This window comes from Hemiscyllium ocellatum, chromosome 10, assembly GCF_020745735.1.
Source record: "Hemiscyllium ocellatum isolate sHemOce1 chromosome 10, sHemOce1.pat.X.cur, whole genome shotgun sequence".
Classification (NCBI taxonomy): domain Eukaryota; kingdom Metazoa; phylum Chordata; class Chondrichthyes; order Orectolobiformes; family Hemiscylliidae; genus Hemiscyllium; species Hemiscyllium ocellatum.
In genome coordinates, this window is record NC_083410.1 from 23,949,731 (window position 1) to 23,964,118 (window position 14,388).

A 14,388-nucleotide genomic window follows, 5' to 3' on the forward strand; every position below is an offset into this window, starting at 1 on the left:
CACCCCTCCTCCAGCCTCCCTCCCCTCACACCCCTCCTCCAGCCTCCCTCCCCCCATACCCCTCCTCCATCATCCCTCCCCCAACACCCCTCCTCCAGCCTCCCTGACATCAGACTGCTCCTCCAGCCTCCCACTCCCACACACTCTTCCTTCAGCCTCCCTCTCCCCCATACTCCTCCTTTAGCCTCCCTCTCCCCCACACCCATCCCTCTCCCACATATCCCTCCTTCAGCCTCCCTCTCCCCCACACTCATACCCCTCCTTCAGCCTCCTTTTACCCCACACCCATCCCTCTCCCACATATCCCTCCTTCAGCCTCCCTCTCCCCCACACTCATACCCCTCCTTCAGCCTCCTTTTACCCCACACCTATCCCTCTCCCCCACACCCCTCCTTCAGCCTCCCTCTCCCCCACACCTCTCCTTCAGTCTCCTTCTCCCCCACACCCCTCCTTCAGCCTCCCTCTCCCCCACACCCCTCCTTCAGTCTCCTTCTCCCCCACACCCCTCCTCCAGCTTCCCTCTCCCCCAGACCTCTCCTCCAGCCTCCCACTTCCCCAGGTCCCTCCTCCAGCCTCCCACTCCCCGGGCCCCTCCTCCAGCCTCCCTCTCCCCCACACCCCTCCTCCAGCCTCCCTCTCCCCACACCCCTCCCTCTCCCCCACACCCCTACTTCAGCCTCCATCTCCCCCACACCCCTCCTCCAGCCTCCCTCTCCCCCACACCCCTCCTCCAGCCACCGTCTCCCCCACCCCCCCGCAGCTAGTTCACTTCTTGCAAACTCCTTCTTGCCTCCATTACCACATTACCATCCCTGCATTGATAGCATTCTTTTGTTCCAAACCCCTCCCTTTGCAGTCTCATTCTTCCTTTCCAAACTCTTTAGTATCTACTGCCTCCCTGCCCATCTCAGATGGACAGAAAATCCAGCCTTGGCAATGGGTCACCTGATCCTGACATTGGCTGAAGGCAAGCCCTCAATCCCAGCTTCACCAGTGACTCCCTCATTGCTGCCACTCACTTCTGAACTGCTTGCTGCTCGTCCTGTCACAGGTCCTTCTCTATCACGTTTGTTGCTAAAAATCACACAACTAGGAGAAAGTGAGGACTGCAGATGCTGGAGATCAGAGCTGAAAATATTCCTGAAGAAGGGCTTATGCCCGAAACATCGATTCTCCTGCTCCTTTGATGCTGCCTGACCTGCTGCACTTTTCCAGCAACACATTTTTCAGCAAAAATCACACAACACCAAGTTATAGTCCAACAGGTGTATTTGGAAGCACTAGCTTTCGGAGCACTGCTCTTTCATCTGGTAGCTGATAGGTTCACAAGGAAGCTACCAGCAGCAAGCATGAGGGAGACCCAGCCTGTGACTGGAGTAGCCACCCCCTTAGTGTTTCTGTCAATTTTGCTTTTTTAGTACGGTACTTTCCTCCAGTTGGTCACCCTCTGAGTGAGCATTTCCTGAGCATTTTGGGGATTTTTGGGGATGCAGAGTTCTGTCCCCAACCTCCTGTGACCTGAGCTCTTCATTCTTGGGATTGGTGAAATTCACCCCTTGCAGGGACAGTGTATGGCTTGGGGCAGACTAAGGATAAAGGTGAAAATAATAAGTATCCTGACTGTGTAAAACAAATTTAGACACCCCCAATCTTCTTTGATTTCTGTCCCTTCTGGCTGTGTTACTCATTTTATTGAATTAAATGCAGCAGATTACTATTTCCATCTGTTTTTTATACTTGCTTTTACAATGGTGTTTCCACTTGTTACTCAGGTATCTGTAGATTCTGCACATGGGTACAGTCCAAGGCCTATTGACATGAGCAATGTTACACTTTCCAGGGACCTGCATGTAAGTTATTCCTACTCCACTTAATTTGTTCTGACATTTATCCTGCATGTGCCATGTTGTAAATTGAAGAATGATGTTGAAGTTATTATACCAGATTTTCTTGTTGAAAACTTTGATATGCTCATCGTCTGAACATTCACAACTCTCAGGAGGAAAATTTCATAGATTCCCAAGAAATTTCTCTTTGTCTCAGTCCTAAATAGAGAATCTCTTAACATGAAATCTCATTCTACTAGGCTGGGGAAAATAGCCTCTCTGCTTCTATCCACTCAAATCTCTAAGCGTTTAAAATATGTCAATAAGATCACATTTCATACCAATTTTTGTGGCTGCACCATAAAAAGCATCCTATCTGGATGCATCGCAGCACGGTTTGCCAACTGCTGTTCCCAAGACTGTAAGAAACTACAGAGAGTCCATAGCACAAACCAGCCTTCCATCCATTGACTCAATCTATATTTCCTCAGGAAAGCAACTGACATAATCAAAGACCCTCCCACCCGATTATACTCTCTTCCACTCTCTTTCATCGGACAGAAAATATAAAAGTTTGTATACACATACAGAGAGATTCAAGAACAGCTTCTTCCCTGCTCTTACTAGACATCTGAGTGGACCTCTCAAACTTTAAATTTAATGTTGATCTCTCTCTAAGTGCATCTTCTCTGCAGCCATAACACTGTATTTCTTGCTCTGTTCTCTGACCCCAATGCACTTTGTATGATACAATCTGCCTGTACTGCATGCAAAACAAAACTTTTCCCTGTACCTAGGTACATGTGACAATAATAAATCAAATCAGATCAAATCATGCTTCTCGATTCCAGAGAATATAAGCCACTTTACTCAATCTGTCTTCAAAGATAAAGACATCTCATGCTAGCATGCAGGCATGTTACTCCTTATTTAGAGAAGCATTTTATAGGAACTGAGTTTGATCAGTAAATGCTCAGAGTTGCAGCCTGCACTTCTCAAGAACTAATGTTTCACAGTATAAATTAATTTTAACCTGGCAATGACTGTGTGTTTCTTTGCAATTTATCGCAGGCAATGGCAGAGCTACTAGCAGAGAACTATCATAACATCTGGGCTAAAAAGAAGAAAAATGAATTGGAAGTTAAAGGTAACAGGACACGCTACATTATCATTAAAATATTGTTAGATTCGTGGAACGCATTGGGTTTAACTTCTGCAGTTTCATCTTGTTTGTTTTAAATGCATGTTTCAAAGGAACTGGTTGGTTTAGTGAATCTGTTGGCAGAGTGCTGAATTATTATCCAGGAATTTGGTCAAGATTTGATGGCTATTCCTACCTTGATCCATTTGAGAGGATTGGTGCTCCTGTACCTGTTTGAAAGTTGTGGAGTAGTCCATTTCATAATGTCATTGTGCAGTTTAACCTGCATTTCTTGATCAAAACTAGAAAACAAATCCCCCCAGTCCCCAATGTTTCAGTATCAGAAATATAGCCTGTAAATTTTACAGCCCTCTATTTTTGAGCTATTTTCCCTGAAGTTCAGAAGGGCAGTTAATCAGGTCTTCACCAGTGCTAATGCAAGCTACCTGTTCTGTAAAGTCAGAGGGCAATCAGAACTTTCTCTTTAGCTTTTTTTTTCTCTCTCCCAGTACAGTAAATCTGTTTTGCATGTTATTTTGTTGCCATCTGTTTTTAAGATATGCCCTGTGCTGGTAAAGTTACTGATGAAGGTCATCGACCTGCTCCTGAGTTTTCAAAGTAAATTTGACATGTAACCATAACACACTCAGCACGTGATGCAACATTTGGGAGGAGTGCAACCTTTTGCCATTGTGTCAGTGGACCTTACGATGGTCATTGGTTCATCCTCCCACATTTGCCTGTTTGATCCCAAGAATAACACGATGGGGGACTGGTTTAACATAACTCTTGTCAGGTAACTCTTAGAATTACAGTCCATGGAGACCATCGAAAGCCAAATTGGGCAGAGTGTAAAATGGATGACCACCAGTAACGTAAAATCTCTCAAAGAATCCCCGTATGGGTTTCTGGTACTTTAGATTACATCTGCTATTTTATATCATTGATGGCATTATAATTTTGTCGATTGGAATTTTCCTCCCATTTACTGATCCCACTGCCCTATGTACCTTTCCCTGTTTTGATAGAGGGCACAACATCAACTCCCAGGCCTTTGTCTGTCACACTGTATAGTGGACTGGGGGGGGGCATTTGAGTGAATGACCTCTCCACTTGTGTTTCTTTCCTGTGAGGATTTTTTTTCTTCTTGGTTGGCGTTCTTTCAATGTGGTTAAAATCAGAGATCTTCCGCATGAGTTAACATAGGCTCACACCCATTGTACTGATGACTGCCACTTTACAATCAGCAATCTTTCTTGAAATAGGTAATGTTATTTAAATAGTTTATTAAACAGAGATATAAATTGCTTTGCTGGTTGACCACTTCCATTTTCTAAGGTTCATAAGCAGGAAAATGTTGTTGTCATTTTATGTGCATTCAGGTAGCAAACGTCAGCTCTTCCAGTCCACGTCAGCATTTACTGTTCATAAGGCATGCAGCAGTGCTGTTCCCATTTCCCTACATTCAGCTATCTAATCTACTCTTGTATATTGTCATAGTTTTAGCCTCAACCTCGGCTGGAGGTGACATTTCACAGACTGTAACCATATTCCGAAGTGTTGCTTCGTCCTTCTAATGTTGGTGGTTGCTTTTGTTCCTTCAGGAGGAGGAAACCACCCTTTGTTGGTGCCTTATGATACACTGACAGCGAAGGAGAAAGCCAGAGACCGAGAGAAAGCCCAGGAAATCCTCAAGTTTCTTCAGATTAATGGTTATGCAGTGTCAAGGTATTACTGTCCAGTATTGTATAGAGTCATAGAGATGTACAGCATGGAAACAGACCCTTCGATCCAACCTGTCCCTGCTGACCAGATTTCCCAACCCAATCTAGCCCCAACCTGCCATAGCACTCCAAACTCTTCCCATTCGTATACCCATCCAAATGCCTCTTAAATGTTGCAATTGTACCAGCCTCTACCACTTTCTCTGGCAGCTCATTCCATACACACACCACCCTCTTCATGAAAAGGTTGCCCCATAGGTCTCTTTTCTATCTTTCCCCTCTCACCCTAAACTTATGCCCTGTAGTTCTGGACTCCCTGACCCCAGGGAAAAGACTTTGCCTATTTACCCTATCCATGCCCCTCATAATTTTGTAAACCTCTATAAGGTCACCCCTCAGCCACCGATGCTCAAAGGAAAACACCCCCAGCCTGTTCAGCCTCTCCCTATAGCTCAAATCCTCCAACCCTGGCAACATTCTTGTAAATCTTTTCTGAACCTTTTCAATTTTCACAACATCGATTCTCACCACAGTTACCTTGGTGAAAGATAAATCAGGAGATTTGTTGTCACCATCTGCCTTATTGGGTTGAGATCTCAAAGTCCTGACTAGTCTATTGTGGAGGAAAATCACTTTGTAGTCTAAACAAGATACACTTATTGCATGATAGCTGCTAGGTACAAGTTACTTTGGTATGAAAGAGGTTGTTACCAAAATGATGAGGGTGGTATAGATGGTTGGTCCACCTCCTTCAATCTCCAGAGCTATTCCTGTATCCAAGTCCATTTGACATCATCATATTGGATGATATTAAATGCACTCCTCAGAATTATTTTCAAGTTTTGTTCTTGTACAACATCCCAGTATTAGGAGGATACTAAAGTTATTGTTTCGACACCATCCACTGATTTACTAATGTGATGCATTGCCACAAAAACATTAAAATAATAAGACAATCCCTACAGTGTGGAAACAAGCCCTTCACCCCAATAAGTCCACACTGACCCTCCAAAGAGTACCCACCCAAATCCATTCCCCTACATTTACCCCTAATGCACCCAACCTACACCTTCCTGAACACTGTGAGCAATTTAACATGGTCAATTCACCTAACCTGCACGTCTTTGGACTGTGGGAGGAAACCCACACAGGCACGGGGAGAATGTGCAAACTCCACACAAACAGTCACCCAAGGCTGGAATTGAACCTGGATCCCTGGTGTTGTGAGGCAGCAGTGCTAACCACTGAGCCACCATGCCGCCCCATGGCAAATTTTATGGAGTCAAATTTTATGAAAAGCAATTTAAAAACCAAAGTCAGACTCCCTATTATGTGGCAACTTTAAAAGCTGTATTAATGGGGAATGTATAGCAATATGAATTGGAGTTTTACAAACATAATGATGCAAAGACTTGATACTTGTGAAACAACTTCTTCACTCTGTTGCAAAAGTAGGCAGTAGGATTTTCTAATTTCCCCATTCCAGCCATACAGTCTTTGGTGGAGATGTGGAATTGAGCAGAAGCATTGTAGTGAGGAACATCCCGGCGTCCTCTTGTATATTTTCTTATCTGTGATGCTGGTGTGTATCAAGTTCGTAGATCACATTACAGAGAAAGGACAGATGCACCAGAAAAAAACTGGTAAAATTAAGGGAAGAGGTTTAAAATAACAAAAAAAAATTTCAAATTCTGTACTGAATTGTGAAGCAGATATTGGTTTTAATGATAAATAGATTTTTATTTTTGGAAGGAAATGTCAGAATTGTTAGGTCACAGGGGACGGGTGTCAGGCCCAATAGGTGGGTATTATTGGACCCTCTGAGGGGAATGTCGGGGGGGTGTTGGGGAATGGAATGTGCTGAATGTCCAATGGAGGGAAAGGTGGTGTTGTGTCTGGGGTACTGAGGGAATTATTAGGTCCTGGGAGGTGAAGGGGTTGATGGTCTGATGATGGGGTGAGTTGTCAGGTCCAGTAGCAGGGGGATGAGTGTTGAGTTCTGGGAGGTGAGGTAAGTATTAGGTCAGGGTTCAAGAATGTAAAAGGTTTGGGGGATGGTATAGGTCTGGGGGTATACAGTAAGTTGAGGGGACTGTTCTCTACTTGAATGAAGTTGATTAATTAATAGACATAACCCCCTGTGGTCAACAGTAACAGGAAAAATGCAGGGCAACTGTTGAGTTAACTACAATAGAACCCTCCAAGTTCTTCAGTTTGGATGGCTGCTATTAGAGGGTTCCAGGCACTAGATAATTGCACAGTGGAACCTTCAAACTGTGGGGATTTTGCAATGTCCCAAAGCGCATCTCTCACTTACTTTGCAGAAATAGCTATCTGAACATTGAAAAATCTGGACCTTCTTTTATATGCATAATCAGGGGCAGCCCAAGGACATTCACCCACATTCAACCATTTCAGGTGGTCTTTGTTTTGATATGTACTCTGGATATTCTAATTATTTTCCTGTGAAGATGCATTTTCCTGTTACTGTTGAAGACAGGGGGTTAAGTCTATTAATTAACCAACTTCATTCAAAAGGAAAACTGAACTAGGTTAATGGTCTAAAGTAAGTGGACAAGAACAAACGAAGAGGAACAAAAGTTCACAAGCCTGAATCTGAAGTGATGGAGCTGACTTTCTAGTTGCTGAAATTAATTGGGTTCATATGCTGTGATTGCAACAGGGGTTGCTTTCTCTCTTGCTTTCTCTCATTTACATCATCCTTATAAGTATGATGCTCAAAAGTAGATGAGGACAGAGTTAAGCCCACATCCGCTGGTGATGATCATTAGATATGCTCACCATCTGCTGCGTGGTAGGTGCATATATTAAAGTAGCTGGTGGCACAGATCCATTTGTGGGCTACTGTAGGTGGTGGGTAGTTAATGGGACAATGATTACAGCATGGTTGATAGAATTCTGGGCAATGAGACTAGGCTGGCTTCCAATGGAAGTATCACTGACAGCATGGCATACCGAGACATAGATGCTTTTGAAGACCCATCCAATCTTATGGTTAGTTAATTAGACTTACATATAATTTCTATGATGTTCTCCGTTCCTGGATTATCTATGCTACCAATGTCAGACAAGTTAGTTAATCTTGGTGACTACTGTGCCAGAGATGACGTAGCTCACTAGCGATGGAAAGGGCGTCCTTGGAAATGTAACTAAGATCAACAATTATAACAACCATGGCTAGTTCAGTCATTGTTGTAGAACCATCCAACTAGCTCACAAAGATGCTTCCATGGATAGAGCAGAGGTCTCCACAATCATGTGACAAATCACCCCTGTTCACCAGAATCCTTCTGAACTGCTTAGTGCAACATCAGAGACAGAATTTGCTATCAGAGAGTCAGTGCCATTTTAGAGAGTATGGGGTTCTGTGATGGGGCGCTCCTGAAGAACTGTACTATGCACTGATTATTTGGACATTCATAGATCATATTAGCACCATTAGATCTCTTTGGTGAATAGGAATCTCTACTTGTGGAATGTATTGTTTTGACTTGGAAATTTGTCACAATTCCTTCAGTGTTACTATGTTAAAATCCTGGTACTCCATCACTCATAGCATTATAGGTCTATCTGGAAAGAAATGGACTGCAGCAATTCAACATGGCAATTCACCACCACCTTCTCAAAGGTACTGGCCCAGCCAATGGAGTCCACATACCACGAATGAATAAAAAAAAAGCATTTACCCCACTATTTGTTGGCAAAGAGGGCAGTATAAAGTCCCTCTTGTGAAGGCTGGCTCACTTGGTGCTCCTTCACCTTCAATATGTCAGATTGTGATTCCCATTTAAAAAAAACGACTCATTGATTTTAATAATGATATTTGGGGGACAACCGCAATATGAACAGGGCTCATGAGAAACAAAATGATATAAAAATAAAGCAAAAGCACAAGTGAATGAAGTGAAACAACACAAAGGCTATTTTAAAAATGACAGTGTCATGTGCACCTTAGTGCCACACAATCCTAGACAGCTGCTATATATGAGTGTGGTTTGCAGCTGATGCAGATTTTGTGTGATGCTTGAGAAACGGTGAGAAAGGATAGTGTAATTATACTACCTCTGATGCTTTATATTTTGAGTTCCCTCTGCATTCTGTTATGCACCGAGCTAGATCCCCTCTAAACATTTCAAGAACGTAGCCCAGATCCTAACTTTGCAAGTTGTTTTAGGCAGGTGTAATGCAGATATTCCAGGAGTGGTGCAGGTGGTGAAACCACTTAGTTTTAAACCAAACAGACTTTATTTACAAGATTACCGAATGAAACACAAACAAAAGAGAATAGAATACAGAATAACAACACTTATCCGAAAATCCATCAGATTATCGCAGCTTATTGATGCTGTTCCAAATACTTGCAACAAATACCTATAAATACCCTTTGGCACAAAAGGTAAAATCAAACACAGGGTCTTACAGGACAGAAGTCAGAGAGAGAGAGAGAGAGAGAGAGAGTACCATCATGGATCTGCTTCTTTGGCTCCAGCAGCTTCAAAACACTATCATGGTAAAACCAAACCAAACTAAACCAGGGAAAAGTTGGGCTGGGACGACTGGCCACTCCCCTTTCATTAGAATCCAGATTAGAGTGGTGCTGGAAAAGCACAGCAGGTCAGGCAGCAAACGAGAGGCAGGAAGATTGACATTTCGGGCAAAGGCCCTTCATCACTCCCCTTTCATTGTACAAGTATTTTTTTCAAAAACTTGAAAGCTTGTTGCCTGAGGAATTATCTGTTAGCTATAATCAAATTGGCCCTAAAACCCTTCAACTTTGACTTTCTGGAGTCTGTGTCTTTTACAACCTCTCTGAAAAGAAACAAGGACAGCATTATCTTGTTAAAGCAGCAGCTTTGTCACAACTTCTAATGGTAGTTTGTTGTAATCAATCAGCTTTATATACATACACACTACAGGCAAAAAGGGAATAAGTCTAACCTTAACGATCTGCATTTTTTGAAGTGCTCGTGAGCTCCCCAAGGACCTTTCACTGGCTTTCTTCTCTTTCTCATACACATTCTGTTCCTCTGCCTCATCATCCAGAAGAATGTTAGGGGTCATACAAACACTGGTAACTCCAGAATAGCTAATCATCACCTCACTCAACTCCATCACTCACTCTAATTCACCTGTCGCTTGGCAGGCAACAATGTGGCTTGAGCGGGAATATCACCAAATTTAACGAGAACGAGGGTAGGTCCGATCAAGGACAGTAGTGGGAGATTGTGTATTGAGTTGGAAGAGATAGGAGAGGTCTTGAATGAGTACTTTTCTTCAGTATTTAAAAATGAGAGGGACCGTATTGTTGAAGAGGAGAGTATGAAATGGACTGGTAAGCTAGAGGAGATACTTGTTAGGAAGGAAGATGTGTTGGGCATTTTGAAAAACTTGAGGATAGACAAGTCCTCCGGGCCTGACGGGATATATCCTAGAATTATGTGGTAAGTAAGAGAGGAAATTGCAGAGCCGTTGGCAATGATCTTTTCGTCTTTACTGTCAACAGGGGTGGTACCAGGGGACTGGAGAGTGGCGAATGTTGTGTCCCTGTTCAAAAAAGGGAATAGGGATAACCCCGGGAATTACAGACCAGTTAGTCTTACTTCAGTGGTAGGCAAAGTAATGGAAAGGGTACTGAGAGATAGGATTTATGAGTATCTGGAAAGTCACTGCTTGATTAGGGACAGCCAGCATGGATTTGTGAGGGGTAGGTCTTGCCTTGCAAGTCTTATTGAATTCTTTGAGGAGGTGACCAAGCATGTGGATGAAGGTAGAGCAGTGGATGTAGTGTACATGGATTTTAGTAAGGCATTTGATAAGGTTCCCCATGGTAGGCTTATGTGGAAAGTCCGGAGGCATGGGATAGTGGAAAATGTGGCCAGTTGGATAGAGAACTGGCTAACTGGTTGAAGTCAGAGAGTGGTGGTAGATGATAAATATTCAGCCTGGAGCCCAGTTACAAGTGGAGTTCCGCAGGGATCAGTTCTGGGTCCTCTGCTGTTTGTAATTTTTATTAATGACTTGGAAGAGGGAGTCGAAGGGTGGGTCAGTAAATTTGCAGACAATACGAAGATTGGTGGAGTTATGGATAGTGAGGAGGGCTGTTGTCAGCTGCAAAGGGACTTAGATATGATGCAGAGCTGGGCTGAGGAGTGACAGATGGAATTCAACCCTGTCAAGTGTGACGTTGTCCATTTTAGAAGGACAAATACGAATGCAGAATTCAGGGTTAACGGTAAGGTTCTTAGTAAGGAGCAGAGGGATCTTGGGGTCTATGTTCATAGATCTTTGATAGTTGCCACTCAGGTGGATAGAGCTTGTAAGAAGGCCTATGGTGTATTAGCGTTCATTAGCAGAGGGATTGAATTCAAGAGTCGTGAGGTGATGTTGCAGCAGTACAGAACCTTGGTAAGGCCGCATCTGGAGTACTGTGTGCAGTTCTGGTTGCCTCACTTTAGGAAAGATGTGGAAGCTTTGGAGAGGGTGCAGAGGAGATTTACCAGGATGTTGTCTGGAATGGAGAATAGGTCATACGAGGATAGGTTGAGAGTGCTAGGCCTTTTCTCATTGGAATGACGATGGATGAGGGGTGACTTGATAGAGGTTTATAAGATGATCAGGGGAGTAGATAGAGTAGACAGTCAGAGCCTTTTACCCGTGTACAACAGAGTGTTACAAGGGAACATAAATTTAAGGTGAAGGGTGGAAGGTATAGGGGGGATGTCAGGGTTAGGTTCTTTACCCAGAGAGTGGTGGGGGCATGGAATGCGCTGGCTGTGGGAGTGGCAGAGTCAGAATCATTGGTGACCTTTAAGCGGCAATTGGATAGGTACATGGATAGGTGCTTAAGCTAGACAAATGTTCAGCACAACATCGTGGGCCGAAGGGCCTGTTCTGTGCTGTATTGTTCTATGTTCTAACCTTGTTATTATTCTCATTGAATTGGCAGCCCTGTACAGGTTATTAGCAACACAAGAATAAGCCTGTTATTTTTGCTGCCCATTCCTGTTTCATTCTCTTCAAATAATTTTGTAAGTGCATGCTTGTGGCAGTTGGTATGATGGCTCTGATGAACAATCCTGATTGAGAGTTCTTTAACTGATTCCCGTCAACTTTTTGACATGAGTATGTCTTTCACAACACCTTGTATATTTTAAACAAGAGGTAGCAGCATAGGAAAGCAAAATCCTAAGACTATTCTTTTTTTTATATTTCCAGGGGTTTAAAAGAGATGGAGTTGGACACCCCTTCCATTGAAAAAAGATTTGCTTACAGCTTCCTGCAACAACTCATCAAATATGTTGATCAGGCACATGATTACATATTGCAGTTTGGTAAAATGCATATTTACTGTTATTAATATGTCAGATTCTGATGTTGTTGGATGCCACAGAAGCTTAATGTGGCATCCATGTTTGCATTTTGCAAGGTAGAGATTTCTTGTTGAACCAGCGCAGAATGAGTGAAAAATAGGGGTAGGTTCATGCGGAACCTAGCCACTGGTGTGGACCAGTTGGGCTGTATGGCCTGTTCCAGTGCTGTAAATTCCAGCACTGGAATGATGAAATGATTTTTAATAATGTAACAGACTCAACCTTGTGAAGTTTTCCTACTGCCACTTATAGTACAGTGGTGATACAAAAGTAGTAAAGCAAAACTTCCCATTTATATTTACATTGCTTTTAGCATTGCTTTTTAGCCAGTGAAATATGGTGGAATTGTGGTCACTGCTGTAATGTGAGAAATGCAGAGAACAGTTTACACGGGGCAAGCTCTCACAAGTAGCAATGTGAAAATGACCTGCTCATGGATTTTAATTGAAAAGATTGAAAGATCAATATTGTTCAGAACACTGGGGATAACATGCCGGCCCTCCTTCGAAATAGAAGAAAAGAAACTTGTGTACACACAGTGTTTTTCATGTCCAATGGAAGTGTCTTCCAGCTAATGAAGTGCTTCTTTGAAATGTAACCAACTTTGTAAAGGAGGAAGTGTGGCAGCCAGTATGGGCACATCAAAATCCCATAAATACCAGTTTAATGATGACCAAATAATCTGTTTCAGAGAGGTTGATTGAGCAATAAGTGTTGTCCAGGACACCAGGGATAACTCTCCTGCTCCTGTTCAAAATAGTACCAATGGGATCTTTTATGTCTACCTAATGGAGCCTCTGTTTAATATTTCATCCAAATATAATGCACCTCCAAGAGTGCAGTGCTCCCTCAGTATTGCTAGTCTAGATTTTTTTGCTGAAGTCCTAGGACAAAATTTCAACCCCGGTCTCTGACCAAAAGATGAAATTTGCTACAAGCCTAGCCATTGACACTTGCAACAAAGATATGTTTTATGGGAAATGTGAATCTCCTCTTTATTTTCTCTGGTATAATGTAGCATGCTGCTTGTTGTGACACAGTCTGTTCTTGTGCAATTAGAATTATTTCTGTTTATACCACGTCCTGACTCAACACACAGATAAAAGTGAAGTATTGCGGATGTTTGATATTTGAAACAAAGCGCTGAATAAACTCAGCAAGTCTGGCAGCATTCGTGGAGAGAGAAACAGAATTAACCTTTTAAGTCTAACATAATTCTTCAGAAAAGTTCCTTCAGTAATTTCTGCTTTTTATTTCCAACACAGCACACTCACCCAACATTTCCAACATTGTTACTTTGTTCAGTTTTTGATGGTGTACACATTAATTCTTTTATCATGTGTTGTCTTGTCCTTGCTTCTAGATCTTTGTTCCACAAGTAAAGGAGAAAGATTTCTCCATGAGCAGGAAGTCAAGTTCTTTGCTAAGGTACAACATTTTAAAAGGGGGAAGCTGTTTGAGAAATAAATGTATGAAATGCTGTTGAATGAACCTTTGCAAGGATGAGGGCAATATGTTACTGAACTCACTCACTGGCAACTTTCAAAGCTGGGGACAGATAACGTCCAGCAATGGCACTCTTCTTGTCTATCTGCTTACGACCCTGACCTGCCCGAACCTTAATGTGGGGGTGGATGTGGGTTTGGTGTGGGTAGGATGGAAGGCCTCATCCCACTGCTCCAGGAAGAGACCCAAGACACGTAGTTCACCCAGCCACTTTAGCTGCATAGGCTTGTTGACTGAGGGTTGGAGATCATAATCTCCTTTTCCAGATCCTGAACCCATTGGAGACACCCGTACAGAATCATTCCCTCCTCCCCAACCCCCACTGAAGGTCATCTGACACATCTGCCTTCCCTCTCTCTGATCCCCTGAAACTTCTCTGCAGCTCCCACCTCTAATCTCCCCTGCTCCCCTCAAAGAACTGAATTCACTCAGTCTCATCCTGGACAACTGGGTCTCCTTGGGGTGTCTCTTGTCCCAGAGATGTCCAGTGCTTCTTCTGGTGCTACAGATCTGTTGGGCAGTGAACTCTAAGATGGAGTTTCTTCCTGAGATAGGAGTGGAGTCTCACCTTGGAACAATTAATATTGATTCTAGTAGTAATTTACAGCAGAGCAGTCTTGTCAGGAATGGAGAAGAGCAGAACAAGCCTCCATACCAACCCTCAATCTCCGTACTGATTGTGAGTGGAGATCTGTAAAATCCAGTTCCTAATTTCTGAGTCGCCAATGTAAGGTCAAACCTGCTCCAGTGAACCCACAATATACTTTGTATTAGTGTCCAGGGTAATTATTAGAGTTGAA

The 14,388-nt window shown here is 43.1% G+C and overlaps 1 protein-coding gene across 1 annotated transcript in view; it reads left to right on the forward strand.

The window, feature by feature from the left end:
• ryr2a (ryanodine receptor 2a (cardiac)) overlaps window positions 1–14,388 on the forward strand; it is a 551,531-nt gene that overhangs the window by 381,283 nt on the left and 155,860 nt on the right. Inside the window, exons 56-60 of the mRNA XM_060830792.1 lie at window positions 1,773–1,850; window positions 2,898–2,973; window positions 4,572–4,695; window positions 11,928–12,043; window positions 13,446–13,510. Coding sequence (XP_060686775.1) covers window positions 1,773–1,850; window positions 2,898–2,973; window positions 4,572–4,695; window positions 11,928–12,043; window positions 13,446–13,510 — 459 coding nt within the window. The remainder of the gene's footprint in view (window positions 1–1,772; window positions 1,851–2,897; window positions 2,974–4,571; window positions 4,696–11,927; window positions 12,044–13,445; window positions 13,511–14,388) is intronic.